This window comes from Rhinoraja longicauda, chromosome 3, assembly GCF_053455715.1.
Source record: "Rhinoraja longicauda isolate Sanriku21f chromosome 3, sRhiLon1.1, whole genome shotgun sequence".
Classification (NCBI taxonomy): domain Eukaryota; kingdom Metazoa; phylum Chordata; class Chondrichthyes; order Rajiformes; family Arhynchobatidae; genus Rhinoraja; species Rhinoraja longicauda.
Genome location: NC_135955.1, coordinates 28,796,141 through 28,814,804, shown reverse-complemented (window position 1 = coordinate 28,814,804; position 18,664 = coordinate 28,796,141). Strand labels below are relative to the sequence as shown.

Genomic DNA, 18,664 nt, shown 5'->3' with positions numbered 1-18,664 from the left:
CGCAAATTGGAGGAACAGCACCTCATATTTCACTTGGATAGCTTACACCCCAGCGGTATGAACATTGACTCCTCTAACTTCAAATACCCCTTGCTTTCCCTCTCTCTCCATTCCCTCCTCCTTCACAGTTCTCCCACCAGCCTTAAGGGCCTGTCCCACTTAGACGATTTTAAGGCGACTGCTGGCGAACAGGCTGTGGCCGAACGTTCGCCGGGGGTGTCGCGGGCATGATCGTGAGGAGTCTTCCAAAGATCATAGTGGATCTCGGCACGTTGCCGAGAAATCAAACGGTTTGAAATCTCTCGGCGACAGCTGGCTTGTCGCCAGGCATCGTAGCTTACTGCGGTCGCTGTCGCATGCTGTCCTCAGGTTTGATAGGTTCTCTTAAGATACATTTAGAAGCACATAATATTAAAATAAGTAAAGTCATTTCAAAATACCATAAAATGCTTGTGTTTTACCAATTTATTTACCATCAGGACATTTGACAGGTAGATTGGAGGCGACGGTTTGACGGTCAGGTAAGCGTGGGAATTTACGCGATGTTTTTGGCCTCAGCCATTACATTTAAAGTGGGCTCCAAACCCAGATATTCAACCCAGAAACCAGATATGCATCTCCCTTACATTTTCAAAGAAATCCCACACACTTTTCACAAAAATCCACTGAACCACTTTTTAAATTATTTTTTTAAATACAGCTATTAGTAAACTGGAAGTAAATCCAGTTTATTCCTTGTTACAGTGAAGCTTGGTTTTTAAGTAACCCATACAAGGTGTTATAGTTCAAAACTCTCAAGTACTTACCGACTTGTCAGTGATTTCAGCGAAAATTAGGACGCCGGAGAAGCATTGACAGCGTGGGAATTTTCGTGATGTTTTTAGCCTCAGCCATTACATTTAAAGTGGGCTCCAAACCCAGATATGCAACCCAGAAACCAGATATACATCTCCCTTACATTTTCAAAGAATGCCCACACACTTTTCACAAAAATCCACTGAACCACTTTAATTTTTTTTTGTTTTAATACAGCTATTAGTAAACTGGAAGTAAATCCAGTCTATTCCTTGTTACAGTGAAGCTTGGTTTTTAAGTAACCCATACAAGGTGTTATAGTTCAAAACTCTCAAGTACTTACCGACTTGTCAGTGATTTCAGCGAAAACCAGGACGCCGGAGAAGCATTGACAGCATGGGAATTTTCGTGATGTTTCAGAAGACGCTGTAATCTCGACCTGACTCAGCATTGTCGTGGTCATTGTCGTCGGGTGAAAGAAAGGTTCGGTGATCTGCTACGACTTTGACAGTCGCCGGCAGTCGCCAAAAAGATCGCCTAAGTGGGACAGGCCCTTTACTGTCTCCGACTACATTCTATCTCTGTCTTGCCCACTCCCCTGATATTAGACTGAAGAGGGGTCTCGACCTGAAATGTCACCCATTCCTTCTCTCCAGAGATGCTGCCTGTCCTGCTGAGTTACTCCAGCATTTTGTGTCTACCTTCTATATTAATTATCCTGGCATGAATGGAAAATATAAATCAGATGAAGGAAATGAAGACTTCAGAAAAAATGTAGAAACGAAGAACTTGCAGATGCTGTTTAATACACAAAAGGACCCAAAGAGCCCGAAGTCTGAAGTAAGGACACGACCCGAAACATCACCTATCCATGTTCTCCTGAGATGCTGCCCGACCGTTCAGTTACACTAGCAGTTTGTCTACTTCAGAAGAAAGATGAGGCAGAAACAAAAGATTGGATGTAAAATCTTTCTCTTTTATTGGCAATAGTGCCATGTTCAGTGATAACGTGACATATCGTTCTTTAAAATATATATTGTGGAGGAAATAAATTGGATTTGCACTCACACCATTTACAGTCAATTTATGCATAGGTGGAGAGGCTTTCCTGGCAATGTGACAATTATATTATTGGACAGAGGAGTATGTCTCACCCGTAAGTTTTTTAATTGTTTCAAACATCAAGGACGCATGCTATAATTCTACACCCCTGCCGATAACAGGAGTTCAATGTTTGAAGCCAACTCCAAACTTTGCATTAACCTTGTGGTTAATGTAAAGCTCAATCAGTCCTTGAGAATCCATTACCTTTGAACTGGACATCCCTTTCCCCTTTGCACAGCGGCATAAGAACATTCTTGTACAAGTGGCAGAGGTTGGTAGAAGTAGGGTGAAGGGAAACTGCTAACTTTGCTACAAATACTGGTTTGAGCATTTATTGAAGTAAAAAATACCCAAGCTTTTGCTCTGCTGAGCTGTGAATTTTGGCATTACTGCATTAGTTTTCCATTTCTAGACAAAATATTGCACTTTACGGCAGAGAGTCATTAACCTTTGATTAGTAGAACAGTAAGAACAAATACAGTATAGATTTTGTTTTAAAATTTCAATTGTGGGATAGCATATGTGTCAATCATATTCAGAATAAACAAACCTTCAAACCTTGTTTAACTGGGCACATGACAACTATATCTGCTGATTCACTAATTTTTAAATCAAGAGCATATTACTGGACCCAGTTAATAGCCTTCAGTATGTTTATATTTCAAAGTGGAAGGAATCTGAGATTCAAATTTCAAAGGGGCCACAGTTTAAGAATAAGGGGTAGGCCATTTAGAACTGAGATGAGGAAAACTTTTTGAGTCAGAGAGTTGTGAATCTGTGGAATTCTCTGCCTCAGAAGGCAGTGGAGGCCAATTCTCTGAATGCATTCAAGAGAGAGCTGGATAGAGCTCTTAAGGATAGTGGAGTCAGGGGGTATGGGGAGAAGGCAGGAACGGGGTACTGATTGAGAATGATCAGCCATGATCACATTGAATGGCGGTGCTGGCTCGAAGGGCCGAATGGCCTCCTCCTGCACCTATTGTCTATTGTCTATTGAATGATGAATTTGAAGACTTGTAAAGATCATTTCAAGGTTTGGGAGACAAATTTGAATCTCAGATTCAGCCTTTAGATTTTATCATCCAAAACAAGTAACCTACTGTGAATAAAGTGTTGAATAATCCTTACCTTTATGTGATAACTTTTTTAGAAATTGTGTTGATAAGCTCTAGGTGTCATTGGCAAAGCCAGTATTCACTGTCCATACTAATTGCCCTTGAACTGAGTGGCTTGTTTGCCTGGTTCACAAGGCAGTTAAAAGCATGAAAGTTGCTACAGGCTTAAAGTCATAAGCAGGCTGGAGAAAGCCAACACATTTATTTCCCTTAAGGGCATTAGTGATTGTTTTCCTTTTGTAATAATATAATAATCTCATGATTACTTTTACTTTATGTAAAATTAATTGCATTTAATTTGCTCAGTTGCTGTGGTACTGAGATACAAACTCAAGATTCCTGGATCTCTAATCCAAGCTGTGGCTAGCGGGAACACTAGCCATCGTTTCCTCACCCCTCCTCCCAGTAATACATTCTCATCTTTTACATGGCACTCGCTGGGTTAGAAGGTTAGGTGACCACAAAAAACTACATCCCTAAGTCAGGAGGTGATAAATTTATGATACATTTTTGTTGATTTATCAGGTGAATATATCACTAGGAGGTGATATTTCAGGTCATTTAAAAAGTAATTAGACAGGTACATGGATAGGACAGGTTTAGAGGGATATGGACCAAACGCAGGCAAACTTGTGTAGATGGGACATGTTGGTTGGTGTGGACAAGTTGGGCCAAAGGGCCTGTTTCCAAGCTGTATGATTCAATGACTCTAAGTCAGGTGATATATTTCAGGTAAAATGTTCAGATGCACCCTTGGATGGAAGTAAAAGCAACCATGGCTTTAGTTCAAAGAGTAGGTGTGTAATCCTGGTGACAATATCCACTCATCGACAGTTTATTGCTAAATTAAGGTCATTTTTGGTATATTTGCAAGGGCAATTTGCACTCCCATACAACGATGACTGCACTTTTTGGTTGCAGAGTTTTCGGATGTTGTGAAAAGGATCGCAGAGGTGCCACAGGAATACAACAGGTTATTTTTTCTTTGCTTGTTGATTTGTTTAAAGCTTGCTCTCCTGCTTAAATGCCCTAATTCCCAACTTGCTTCAATTACTTCATCTTGCAGGGTGCCTGATCTCTTCCCTTTAAAAATGAACCTAAGAGAAAGGCTGAAGATGTCAATGAAACATTGGGGCTCCCATGCTCAGATTGAAAGTTGTTTTTTACAGCGATAGATGTGGAAAACTCAAACCAAAAAGTGTGTGAACGTGTAGACCTGTTGTGTGTGTGTTTGTGTAGAAAAGATGTGGCACCAGATGATGAATCTGGAAGGAGACTCCAAAGAGAAACTGGCAAAACCAGCTGCACCTTTTCTACCTGTACAATGATTATGGATGATCTATAGAAGGCGCGGCTATGCGTTCACGTGGTCACTCGTGGTGTTACTGTAGAGTAGTGTCTTTATGCAAGATTTGCCATGTTTGAGCTCAGCACACAATTCTGTTTGTGAATGTTCTTGGGTGAAAAGATGAGTCCCTACATTTTTTAAGTGGCATTTAAATGCGACCTTTAAAGTCGCTTTAAAGCCACTTTTTAAAGCTTAGTTTCCATCCATCTCATATAGCCTGCCAATGACTTGATTTACTGTTCACTCAAGTTTATCAATGTGCGATAACTAGAGATAATGAGATCACTTTATTGGGGTATCATCCCCAATCCCTTGCATTAAATGTAGACTATAGTAGGACTGAGCATTATACACTGCTTTCAAAGAGCCACATTTCAGAAGTTGCCTCCACAACAGCATCGTGAAAGTCATTGAGCACAAATTGATTTCCTCATACTTACAGCAGATATAATACTTATTTTACAGGTAGTCAATACCCAGTGGCTGAGTTGTGAGTAATCAGGAGACATGGATTTCCAATAATTGTGTGGTTTTGCATCTTTTTGCAATGTAGCAAGTTGGTGTGATTTGGAATGTACTGAAAGGATAGTTGAAGCAGATGTAATGGCAACCTTCAAAGGTGCACAGGATGAATAACTGGAAGGGAGCAATTTACAATGCTCTGGGGAAAGAACAGAGGGGTGGGGGGTGACTAAACTCTTTCAAACAAGTAGCAGTGGCATGATAGAGAGACAGTCTCTCTACACACTGGAGGGTTTCATGATTATTCAGTGCTTTGAAAACCAATGTGCTTGTTATCGTGTTTCACGGGACATTGGGACTTAAATTTTAAAATCTAACTTAAACTTAAAAGTCCAAAAGGACCCAAACTAGTTGCTATGGCTACCAGCCATTTGCATCTGATACATTTAGCACTTGTGCAAGGTGGCCCTTGGCTTTTAACACATATCTATTATACCTGCCATCTTTTGGTGAAATCCATTTGCTTTTTAAATGCATGCACTGCTAGTTTTAAATGTCATCTTTGAACCAACGGATGGACGGTATTATTTACATCCTTATTGCAATAGCATACATGCTTCTGAATAAGAGCCAGCAAATGTACTTCTAGCAACAATTACATTATCACGATTAAGAATAGAACTTGGAACCACAAAACCACAGATACTTGCAAATTATTTTGAAAAATACTGTACAATCCTTCCTGGAAAGGCTATCAAATATTAACAAACAGCAGTTGACAAAATTCACCAGTGTTTGGTATCAAAATTATTTCTCCCTTTGTGCTATTTGTCTCACTGCATGGTGATCATGTACTTTCAATATTCCCTTTAGAAAATAAGTTAAAGGAGTTATACCATCTGAAATCTGGGTTTGAAGCACGGGATGTCTCCTTTACAAGTGGCTACTTGTGTTGATTTCCCAAAAGCCCATACTATCAATACATCATACGTTTCTGCATGTTGGGTATGAGCCAATTAAACAGTTAAAGATGGGTGAGCAGGTTTACCAAGATGTTTATGTTGTTTTTGTTAAATGAGTTTGAGAAATGGAACATTGGAAAAGGACAAGTCCAGACCTTGCAATCTGTTGTGCTGTTATATTAGAAGGGTCTCGACCCGAAACGTCACCCATTCCTTCTCTGCAGAGATGCTGCCTGTTCCGCTGAGTTACTCCAGCATTTTGTGTCTACCAGATCTATAATTGAACTCTATCTACACGAATTGATTCCTTATCCCTTAATAACTAAACAATGTACTAATTGCAATTTTGACATTTTCAGGAGGCCATTTTATTTCAAAAGGATGAAGAAGTTGTACGTGCTTTGTCAGCAAATGGAAGATCGGGGGGAGATTTAACTAAGGTGTTCAAAATCGTGAGTGAGTAGTTAGGGAGAAACCGTTACTGTGTACACTGCCAAGAATGATTGGGCTTCCTACATTCACTACAATGCACATCGAGAGGATGCTACTTGAGCATCATGACTGAGGGAACAAGCCTACATTAATTGGGCTGAAGAGTAAATTATTGTTTCTCTTTAAATAAAAACCAAAAATGCTGGAAAAACTCACGAACTATGGCAGTGTGAACAGAAGGAAATTGAGATAATGTTTCAAATGGATGAACCTTCATCAGAATTCAGATAAGTCATTGATCTGAAACATCCTCACTGCTTTTCTCCCCACAAACACTGCCTTACCTAATGAGTATATCGACATTTAGTGTTTTCCATTCAGGCTCCCCTTTATTAGTTGGTTTTCCTTACTGTCTATGGGATTTCAAGCAACCTTCACCAGCAGTTCAGTCCAAGTGTTACCAAGGCAGTTATTGGACTCATGCTAATGACATGACCCAGCCCTTACCACATCAGGGCAACAACAGTGTGCTGAAGGGCAGGGAGACACTTGTGCAGGTGGAGATGCTGGAAACATGAGGGTGGGGAGCACTGGAGCAGCAATAAACCATACGTTAGAAAACAAGCAGAGACAAGGGGGGGGGGGGGGAGGGGGAGGAGAGAGGAGGACAGTGCACATTATGTGAGGCTCTGCTTGCTGCTGTCGAAGCTCCGGAAGGCGGTCGTTCTGCTCAGCGCTTTCAGCGAGAACCCCTCGGACCTGGCGTCGGGCCGGGACGAGCGGCTGCGCTGGAAGGGGCCGGCGGCGTTGCGCTGGCCGTCCAGCCTGTCGCTGATGGAGCAGCTCTTCCTGGTGTAGGGCCCGGGGCTGCCGGGCTCGGCGGCCGTGCAGCTGTGAGCCCGCTCCAGCCTGCAGAGAGAGGACGGGGCCCCTGGGCCGGTGCGGGCCGGATCCCCACCACCGCCGCCCTCCACCACCACCTGCTCCTCCTCGTCGTTGTCCGAGCTGGGGTGGCTGAGCTCGGCCTCCCGCTCCGGGTGGCAGGCGGCGCCTTCGTCCAGGCCGCTGGAGTGGTCGCCATGGGAGCCGCTGGACAGGGGAGAGTGCTCAGCGTGGAGGGGGGCGGCGGAGACGCAGCGGGTGTCGATGGAGTCGGTGATGCTGGTGTACTCGGCCGTCTTCACAGGGAGGCCCAGGCAGCCGTAGTGGGCCCGGGAGGGCACGGCAAAGCTGTGCGACTTGACCATCAGGCAGGAGGCCTCGGCGTAGGCCGCCGGGCTGCACAGGTAACGGCTGCTCTTGGAGCGCTCCAGCACCGGGCCCACACACACCTCACCCCCCCATTCGACCGCCTGCCAGGCCGGCCCGTCACCCGCGCAAAACAACTCGTCGGGAGGCTCGGCCCAGGGTGGGGCGGTCGCCATTGCTGCCGCCGCTGTCGCCGCCGCCGCCGCGGCCTGGCTCCTCATCAGCAGCGCAGCCACCACGTCGGGTGGGTGGAGGGTGGCCGGGACCCTGAGGGACGAGTCGGCCTCGGCGCCACCGCCCGCGCACGACCCGTAGATCTCGACACAGGACGAGGGCTCGGGCGGCGGGCAAGGCCGCGGCTCCTTGGGCCCCGTCATCGCCGCCACCGACAGCGAGCTGGTGGCCCTCTGCAGGCTCAGCGACCGCTCCTTGAAGGGGAAGTCGGCCCGCTCGCCGCCGCCGCCGCTGCCGCCCCCCGCCCGCTGCTTCGGGCTTACCAGGTAGAAGGAATGGCTCCGCATCCTGGGCGTCAGGGTGGGAGAGCTGGGAGACACCGACTCCTCGGCCGCCTGCTCGCCGCACTCGGGCAGCCGGTAGCCGCCGCCGCTGCCGCTGCCATCCTGGCTGTTGAAGCTGCTCTGGCGCAGCATGCAGGCGGCCTCGTTGCAGTCCGAGGAAGTCCTGGACGGCACCTTGTGGCCCTCGGCCTTCTCCATGCCGGCCAGCCGCTCCAGTGCCGAGGCCATTCGCGCCGCCAGCTCCTCCAGCTGCCCCAACCTGATGTCCATGGTCTGCAGGGAAGCCTTCATGAAGTGTTCCCGCTCGTTCACCTCCTCCAGCCGCATCGACATGTTGTCCACCCTGTGTAAGAGACGGGACCATGAAAGCCTTGCATCCCCAGACCCAGCAAAGACAATGTCAGATCTACCACCTTTTCCTCACGACAAAACGCATATCAACCTTAAGAATCGGGCACCAGAGGCCATGAAGGTAATTTGGCAAAGCATGAAAGGTGGACCACTGTAAAAAAAGCCCAAATAGTCGCAAGAAAACTGACCACCATAGAATCATTAGTCATGCACCTCTGTTAGACCATCCCTCAGCCTCCCCTATTCCAGAGAATAAAGTCCTAGCCTGAAGTGACCGAATGAGAGATGTAATTTGGCAGTGGTCCGTATAGTTACACAAGGATTGAGAAGAATAAATATGGTTTCATTGGCATAGTTAAGGAAAGGAACCAGATGGGAAATTGCAGAGTTTACAGTTGGTCTGGCACATGGTGTCTTTCCTGGCTAAATGGGGAGCTAATTAGTTTGGTCCCACTTCCCAGTTCCCGCTCCATAGCCTTACAGTTTGTGGCTGTTCAAGTGCTCATTCAATCGATTAGGGTTTTAGCATCATTTAAGCCGAAACATTCCAGACCTCACAATATTCTTTGGGTGAAATATGTTCTTGTTCGCTTTCTCTTTAATCCTCATATCAATGAGCTTGTTCTGTATCCCCTAATTATCAATTCCATTACTGAGAGAAACGGGTATTTTCTGTTTACCGTGTTAAATTTTTAATAAATGTATACACCTCAATCAAATCTGTCTTTACTGTAACGTAAACAAGCCCAACTTTAGTTTCTCCCCAAATCTACCAAAATCCGTGTGAATTTCCATTGGAAGAAAATATTTGTTGTGCAGCAAGTTGTAATGAGCAGCAATATGCTGTCACAAAGAGTTATGGAAGCAGATTCAAAAGGAACTTTAAAAAGAGATATTTTTGTAAATCTTTGGGAAAAAAAGGAAAATATATATAGATTGTAGTGGTTCATGTGTTGTATAAACACTGTTTAATATTTAAACGATACAGCTCAACAACTAGTACAAGAGGGCAAGGTGTATGTGAACGTGTTGACTGTGAGGTGAAGACTGGCTCCGTCGTCCGCTGCACACCGCCAGTAGACCACCCAGGTTGGCGTTGATTGGTCGGCCCAGATCACGCCAGGTCCACGCGAGAGCTCGAGCTCGATGAACGATGGTTCGAGACCTAAGTGTCTCGGCCCGCCACGTGACCCCCCCCAGAACCGGATTATTGTAGACGGTTAGGCTGTCGAGTGAGGCGGCCTGATCTTGTGTATGTGTCTCCTGTGTTCGGGGTTGCAGCTGGTTGAGTTGAGGGAGGGTTTGATCATGATGGTGGACGCCCTCTGCAGGGGGGTTGTGCCACTTTCACTGGTTAGTCAATGTCCAAGTGGGCTGGCTTAAGACGGTCCATGGAGTCAGTCTCGTGTCTGCCGCCCATGTCGATGATGAAAGTCGTGGCGTCGTTTTGCAGTACTCTGAAGGGTCCCTCGTAAGGATTTTGCAGTGGTGTACGGTGGGAATCTCGACGAAGGAAGACGTACTGGCAGTCCTAGAGGTCGGGTGGGACGTACGAGGTTGTGAGACCGTGTCGGGACGTTGGGACTTGTGAGTGCATGCCCACCTTCTCATGGAGGCGCGTCAGCGTGGTCGTGGGCGGTTCTTGATGTCCCCGCGCCTCTGGGATGAAGACCCCTGGGACCATAAACGGAAGTTGCCAGGTCCTCCTTCTGGGCAGTGCTTATGCCTAGCATGACCCATGGCAATTCGTCCATCCAGTCCGGGCCCGTGAGCCGTGAGGGATGTCTTCGGGTGCCGGTGAAAAAGTTCCACTAGGCCGTTTGTTTGCAGGTGGTAGGCCGTTGAGTGGTTCAGCTTAGTGCCAAGCAGCCGGGCACTAGGCCGCAGGGTTGATGGGTCTTGGCTGTCCAGTAGACACGTCGCAGGAGAGTGTGGTGTCAGCAGGCCTAAATCTCACATCCTCCAACAGCAGGCCTCAGATGGCGGTGCGGTAGGCGAGCGTCTCTTCATCCTCTCGCTGGGTGGCCGCCACAGCCGTGTAGTCGACTCCTGGGGCCAAAGCGTGGATGGCATTGATGGCGGTGCGGGACAACGCATCTGCGACCTGGTTGCTCTTGCCTGCGATGTGCTGACGCAAGTCGTGTATTCTGAGATGTAGGTAGGTCAGGTGGTGTTGCTGTCGGGCTGACCCAAGGATCAGACACTTTGGCAAAGGCAAACGTGAGTGGCTTGTGGTCGGTGAAAACTGTGAAATCCCTGCCCTCGAGGAAGTAGCGGAAATGCCGGATGGCCAGGTAGAGAGTGAGGAGCTCCCGGTCGAAAGCGCTGTATTTCTGCTCGGGGGGGGTCTCGGGTGACGACTGAAAAAGGCGAGGGGCCGCAGCTACCATTGATCAGTTGTTCCAGCACTCCGCCCATGGCTGTGCCAGATGCGTCGACTGTGAGAGCTGTTGGTGCGTTGGTCCGTGGATGTACCAGCATCGTTGCCTTTGCCAACGCCTCCTTGGCATTGTCGAACGCAGTCGTGGCCACATCGTCCCAAACGAGCTCTTTCGGCTTGTTGGCCGGGGCCTTGAACAGCAGTTGCATGATCCTGGCGGCTGCTGGCATGAAACGGTGGTAGAGGTTGACCATGCCGACAAACCCTTGGAGTCCCTTCACAGTAGAGGGTTTGGCAAACTTGTGAATGGCCTCAACCTTGGTCGGGAATGGGCCCTCTCCGTGCTGGTTAATGTGGTGGCCAAGGAAGTTGATGGAAGTGAGGGCAAACTGACACTTGGCAAGGTTGATGGGCAGGCCATGCTCATTGAGCCTCTGGCAGAGCTGCAGGAGGTGTGCGCGGTGTTCCTGGCGAGAGCGGCTGGCGACGAGGATGTCGTCGAGGTAGATAAACACGATGTCCAGCCCGCGGACCATCGTGTCCATGAGCCGTTGGAAAGCTTGGACGGTAATCTTGAGGCCGAAAGGCATGCGCAGGAACGCAAAGAGCCCGAACGGGGTGATGAGGGCCGTCTTGGGGATGTCGTCTGGGTGGACCGGAATCTGATGGTAGCCGTGTACCACACCGATCTTGGAAAAAGCCTTGGCACCGTCCAGGCTTGCCGTGAAGTCCTGGTTGTGAGGGACAAGGTGAGGTGTGAGGGACGGCTGTTGTGACCTTGTGAGACGGCAGTAGTCCCCACAGAGTCTCCAGCCCCCAGACGCTTTTGGGACCATGTGAAGCGGGGATGCCCTCGGGCTGTCTGAATGGTGCACTTTGCCCATTTCCTTCATCTTGCGGAACTCGTCTTTGGCCAGTTGGAGCTTGTTGGGGGGCAGTCTGAGTGCGTGTGCATGGAGTGGCGGTCCGGTGGTGGGGATATGGTGCTTCACCCCATGCTTGGGGCTGGCCGTTGTGAACTGGGGAGTTATGATGTCAGAGAAATTGGCCAAGATCCTGGTGTACTCATTGTCGGAGAAGGTCACCGACCCGAGGTGGGGTGCAGTCAATTGGGCGTGGCTCAAGGCAATCGGCTCGAACAACTCATAATTAACGAGATGTTGTCCTTTCACATCGACCAGCAGGGAGTGCGCCCTGAGAAAGTCGACGCCCTGAGGAAGTCAGCGCCCAGATGCGGTTGTGAGACGTCGGCGATGGTAAAGGTCCACTTGAAGCGACAGGAGGTGAAGTTGAGTGGGATCGTGCGGATCCCGTATGTTTTGATGTTGCTGCTGTCAGGGTGGGCCCCTTCTTTCCAGAACGAGTGTCGGTGCCCGAGGGGGGCAAAACACTGATCTTCGCTCTCGTGACAACGAGAAAATGCCACCCTGAATGAAGATCCCAGGTGTAGAGGAAGCAATGTTTTTGGCCGGCCGCAGTTGCCAATACCGACGGCCGGCCGAGGCGTTTCCTGGATGCGTACAGGGTGGTCGGCATCGGTGGGCGTTGGAGCCTCACCTTTGTTGATAGTAGCACCACATGTCCTTGCTGGCACCGTTCGTGGCCGACGTCACTGCCGCTTTTTCCATGGAGGCTGGGACCGCCCATATAACCTGCTGAGGCACCGCCGCCACCCGACTGATGGTGGCTCCACCCTGCTGTTTGGCCTGCCACAGCACGTCTGCACAGGCTGCCAGCCGTCGGTGAAATCGTCATCCGTGATGAGCAGGCGGATGTCCTCGGGCATCTGCTCGAGGAAGTCTTGTTCGAAAAGGAGGGAGGTCTTGGGTCCATCCATCAGGGCGAGCATTTCGTTCACGAGCACAGACGGTTTGCGGTCGCTTAGGCCATCCATGGGCAGGCGTTTTGCCGCCCTGTCGTGGCAGCTGAGACCGAAAGTGTCCTTGAGCGTTCTGATCCCTTCGTGCTGGTGGCTGGCGAAGGTAATCAATCAGGCGCCCGGCAGTGTCCTGGTCCAGCGCAATGACCACGTAGTAGTACTTAGTGACCGGCAATTATCTGGCGGATGTAGAATTGGGCTTCGGCTTGTTCAAACCACACTTGGGGCTGTGATGTCCAGAAGGTGGGCAGTTTGAGTGAAACTGCGATCTGCTGATCTGGGTTGTCTCCTCCAGGCATGATGAAATCCAAAAGAGGCCGTGTGTTGTATAAACACTCAGTTTAATATTTAAACGATACTGCGCAACAATTAGTACAAGAGGGCAAGGTGTGTGTTAATGTGTTGACTGTGAGGTGAAGACTGGCTCCGTCGTCTGCTGCTCACCCAGGTCGGCGTTGATTGGTCGGCCCAGATCACGCCAGGTCCACGCGAGTGCTCGAGCTCGATGAATGACGGTTCGAGACGAAAGTGGCTCGGCCTGCCACGTGATAATGTTATACGGTGGTTCTTTCTGAAAGCCATCATGACTAAAATGTGCTGAATGTCTAAGATTCTGACAAAGGGTTGACATTTTGATCACCAGAACTAAATGGGGACAAGAGCATTCGCTGCTAGTTGCACATGCCACCACACATTCAATTCCATGACTGTTGTGTGTGCTGAGGAAAGTACTGTTAGTGTATAATGTTCTCACACCAAGTTTGCACTGACATCAAAATAAAAACTTCAACCCTTTGTTTTATCTTGGAAAATTTAGAAGGCCCTGAAAAAGAGCAATGGGATATAAACATAGCACAAAAAGTAAGGACATTTGTGTTTGGTAGATTATTTCTTTGTTGTAACAATGCTTCTTGGCAATAAATCTTATACCGTTGGAAAGCCTGTTTATTTCCCTTTTAAATGGTGCCACATTTGTAAGGAACATGCATTTGTGGGATGAGCAGAGTATGTGGGTTGCGCCCATGAAAAATCTGCCAAATCTTCTCTGCCAATGCCAAACAGCTTATTCTGCCATTGACTCTTGTTCGGTGCTGTTTGGTGGATTGGATGATTGAAGTCTGAAGAAACAAGACATATTGGCAATTTAACAATTTATTCATTTAATAAACAGGAGCCTCAGTAGCGTGTGGAAGAACCGTACACAGCCACAACAGCCTGGCACCTCCTCCTCATGCTGGTCACCAGCCTGGTCACACACTGTTGTGGGATGGCATCCCATTCTTCAACCAGCATTTGTCGCCAACGTGGTTGTGTTGGTCACTGGCACGATCAGCACGCCCAAGCTGATCCCACAAGTGTTCAATGGGGTTGAGGTCAGGACTGCTGGCAGGCCATTCCATCCTCTCCACTCCCAAATTCTGGAGGTAGTCTCTGAGAAACCCTGCTCTGTGGGGGCGAGCATTGTTCAGAGTTCGGTCCCAGACTGTGGAGATATGGGATTGCCACTGGTTGCAGAATCTCATCACGATATCTCTCTGCATTGAGATTGCCTCCAATGATGACAAGCCTCGTTTTTCCAGTGAGGGAGATGCCGCCCCACACCATCACACTGTCTCCACCAAAAGATGTTACTCTATCGGTGCAGCAATCAGCATAGCGTTCTCCGCGTCTTCTCCACACTTTGACCCTATGATCCAACTGCTGTAGGCAGAATCTGGACTCATCGCTGAACATAACGTTCCTCCACATGTTCAGGTTCCAGTGCACGTGTTGCCGACACCAGCGCAAACGGGCCTGACGGTGAAGGGCAGTCATGGCAGGCCTCCTGGCAGCCCTATGAGACCGGAGATCGGCTGCGTGCCGTCTGTTCCAAATTGTCTGGGCAGAGAGCCGTCGGCCATATCGTCCTGCAAACCTTGACTGCAAATCTGTAGAAGACAGCCTACGGTTCCTAAGTGCTGACAGGGTGAGGAAACGGTCTTCTTCGGGTGTCGTCTTCTTGGGACGCCCACTTCGCGGCCTGACTCTGACATTTCCCCGTTATATGGAACTTGGCCTTCACTTTGGAGATGGTACTAGTGTAAGGGCTCAAATTCAGCGTAGCCATGTGGGTTTTATTGCAGGGGTGTAAAAAAGGTGTAAAAGCTCCAGCTCGATTATGTTGCCAGGACATCCTGTTGTCAGCAGGGGAGCGCGGTTTATGGCTAAGGGTATCCTTTGATATGGGCAACTGGCTTTAAGGCTTTGATGGTTAGGAATCGTTTGAAGTGTTAAGAAGAACAACTTGCCATATGGACTGCCCTTTGTTCCCAAGAAAGAAGAGGTCACGATGGACACAACGGACACGGAGGTCCCGAAAGACACATAAAGATTTATAGGACATTGTAAAACTTGCCATATAAGGTAGCAACAGGAAATGTACTGGCACATGTATTTCGGGTATAAATATGTGTAATTGTTAGCATTCGGGGAGAGAGACTACACTAGCTTCCTAAGCGTTTCTAAACGCTTCGGTTTCTAGACTCTCCCACCTGGGTGAGTAGAATAAAGAGGTTAAACGAATTCGGTTGTCTGCCTGTTTTTTCTAATAGGCCACAGACTACAACATTTGGCGTAGTCGGCAGGATCTCTTTGGCACCGTCAACCACGAACGACTAAGCGGCATCGGTGGCTGAAACACGTCCGAAGGGGACAGAGTGCACTTCTCGACCGTTGTTCGAGACCCCCGGACGTTGACGTTTTTCAGACACTGAAGTCCCTCGTTTGGGGTTGATTTCGTGTTCAACTGAGATTCACGGACGAACCGATAAGGATAAAGATAAGGTTCCGGATTTGGAAGGTAAGGGGCGGTCACTCTAGTTGTCATTGTCTTGGTCTGGGTGCAATTAATATTTATTGGTAATATTTATTGGTAGTATTTATTGGTAACATATTTTTGGGTAATTGGCAATCAGACATATGGGACAGTCTTTGGATAAGAGTGATGGCGGTGCCCCGGTACAACACATGTGTTATTTATTTATTTGCTTCGTTAAGGAAAAGATTGGGAAACGAGGCCTGGCCAGTAGGAGGTACATGGAATGTAGAGACTATCAAAGAGGGGGTGCAGAAGCGCCATCAGGAGTCGAGGGAGCGTTGGAGGGAAAATGCAAGTAGTAGAGGGATATCAGTGTGTGATAGGTTGGGAATACCGAAAACATGCGATATTTTGCAAGCGGAATGTAAGGTGTATGATCTAAGACTTGACTGTGATACCTGAGCTCAAGATGAATTTAAACCTGGTACCAAAGGGATATATCCCACCCAACAACAACAAAAGTCAGAATCCGAACCACTGGAGTCTATAGCGGCTTTATTAGGTAATCAGGAATCCGAGGGTGACGAGGAACCCTGGACGTGTCCGATCCCCACAGCCCCACAGGCAGAGCCACCGGCTGCGGTGGTGCCAGTCCCGGTTCTACCCTCCCGCCAGAATATTTGGGACTACCCCCCCCGATTATAAGGCAGCATCAGGGAATATGGATAGGTCCCAGACAACCGTTGGTGAAAGGGTTAGGTTGCGCCACGAACAAGAATCCGCACGATCGGCGCTAGAGATTGAGGATACTGCCCACCCTAGCCTTTTTCAGTACACCTCATGCTGCCCAGCAGGTTGAATTATTTGCCCTCACACGGGCCTGCCACCTTTCCGCTGACCAATTAGCTAATATTTACACCGACTCACGATATGCTTTTGTGGTTGCACATGATTTTGGTAACCTGTGGCAGCACAGGGGCTTTTTGACTGCAGAAGGCACTTCTATTAAAAATGCCCTGTTTGTCATTAAATGTAATTCGCATACATCTGTCAAGGATCCCATTTCTTTCGGGAATGCATTGGCTGACACATTGGCACGCACAGAGGCCCTGACCCCTACCATTTTAGTTTCTTCAGGCGAACAACAGCAGTTTTCTGCAACTACCGCTATGCCCAGTGTTTCGGAATTCTGCCAGCTTCAGGGGGACGCCCCCGAGGCTGAGAGACACCAGTGGAGCCAGGATGGGTGTTCCCCTCGTGAATCTGACTCGCTTTGGGTTACTTTGAATAGCAAAGTTTGTGTCCCTAACGCGCTTTTACCTGTTTTGTTGTATTATGTGCACTCTCTTACCTATGCTGGTAAGAGGGGAATGTTGGATGTAATAAATGCTACATGGTATCACCCCAAAATACATTGGGGTTTACAAATTGACTTTATTGAATTGCCACGTGTACATAGTTATAAGTATTGCTTAGTTATTGTTGATGTGTTTAGCTGATGGATTGATTTTGCTATTGATGTTGCTATTTTGCTATTGTTACTCCTGCTATTAGGGGAAGTGCACTCAAGAATTATATGGTATTGTGGTCAATCTGTATTTACTCCATGACATTTATGTAAAGACGATCAGATGATGTGCAGAGGAGACAAAGGCATAATGGACCCTGCTCAGGATAGTTTAATGGTCTAATAAGATCAGAGCTAAACAATTGAGAGACCAAGCGCTTTGGGTTGTACCCTGTGGACATGCTTTGTGCCAGTTTAATTTCCAATGCCTGACAGATGAATTTAGTTTTCCATGTAAGAAGCAGCAGCCGTATCAGGGTCAATCTAGACGAACTCGAGGGTTACATCAGTCGTCCCTACGAGAGGAGATGAGGGGAAGAATAGACTGGGAAAAATTGGAGGTTACATGGGAATTTTGTTTTTGTCTTTCAGTCCAGGTATTTTTAAATTCATGTTACAAGTTGACAAAGCTTTTAATCAGGCGTAGCAACGTCATGGTGAACTATTTTATGGATAGCACCTTTCCTTACTCCTATTCCGTGCACGCTTTACTATTGACTTATTTACTGCCTAGTATTGAGAGCGATAACCATTTGCTCGGAGGGTGAGCTGGTGCACCAGGTCTGCCCGGTTCTTTTTGAATCACTCACAGAGCCCTGGCTCCAATAATTGGTGTACGGATTATGACAACCAATCAGATGACTGTGGATTTCAATGTTTTAATGGGTGGTCCTTGAGACCCTATCTTAATCAAACACAGGAGAATTGGCCCCGGATACAAGTTAATTCTCCTCATGACTCTCCAGAAACACCAATAAATACAACTTGTTTCTGTAGAATGGGATCTAGACCAAATGAAGTTAGCCTGTCTGTGGGATTCAGCACATGCACCCATATCAGTACTGCAGTTCCCCCAAGACCTCTTAATGGGACTTACTTAATATGTGGGAGCTGAGCATATGTCTGGTTACCAGGACTTTCGCCACGGTATGATCAGAGATCTTATGAGACCTGGACAGGGTGCTGTTATCTAGCTTTTGTAATCCCACATTTACGAATCATAAATCATCCTCTACAGCATCCAGAGTGGAGCTCTAAACGAGCTGTATCGGAGTTTGAGGGGTTTTGGTGGCTAATATTCCCGAGATGGGGAACCGCTCGGGCGGGAACTGAAATTTGAAACTTAGCTAGAGCTAGCAAATTGTACCGCTGATGGACTGTACGAGACTCAGGAACAAATAGGCCAGTTAACAACTGAAATGATGGCCCTGCGTCTTGTCGCTCTCCAGAATCGTATGGCTCTAGATTTCCTGCTAGCTGAGAGGGGGTACCTGTGCTATGACAGGGCAAGAATGTTGTACATTTGTACCAGATGTATCCTCTAATATCACCAATATCGCGGGGCATGTGAAGGAGGTTATAGAAAGAGCATTTAGCGTTTGAGCCCTCTGAGGGGGTGCTGTGAACTGTTTATGTATGTGCTGTTATGTTTGTGTGCCATTGTATGTTTGTTCTTAGTACCTGAACTGATGTACAGCGCTTTGGTCAATGTGGGTTGTTTTTAGATGTGTTATACAAATAAAATTGACTTGACTTGACTAAGAAAATAGGGGCAGATTTAGCCCAAGATCGAATTAATGCTTCAGGATGGGATTGGTTTGGTTTAGGATATTTGTGGGGGCCGATTCTCCATTATTGCAGTATCATTGCGTTAATTGTTGTGATTCTGTTAATCTGTTATTGCTTCGGTCCATGTATATGCCAAA

The 18,664-nt window shown here is 47.7% G+C and overlaps 1 protein-coding gene across 10 annotated transcripts in view; it reads right to left on the bottom strand.

Annotated features, from left to right (window-relative positions):
- Positions 1-483: 483 nt before the first annotated feature.
- The window catches only part of trpm3 (transient receptor potential cation channel, subfamily M, member 3), a 394,480-nt gene continuing 376,299 nt past the window's right edge, over positions 484-18,664 (bottom strand). For all 10 annotated transcript variants that reach the window (XM_078395256.1, XM_078395261.1, XM_078395266.1 and 7 more), the window contains one exon: positions 484-8,327. In XM_078395256.1, coding sequence (XP_078251382.1) covers positions 6,896-8,327 — 1,432 coding nt within the window. In that variant the 3' untranslated portion in view covers positions 484-6,895. The remainder of the gene's footprint in view (positions 8,328-18,664) is intronic.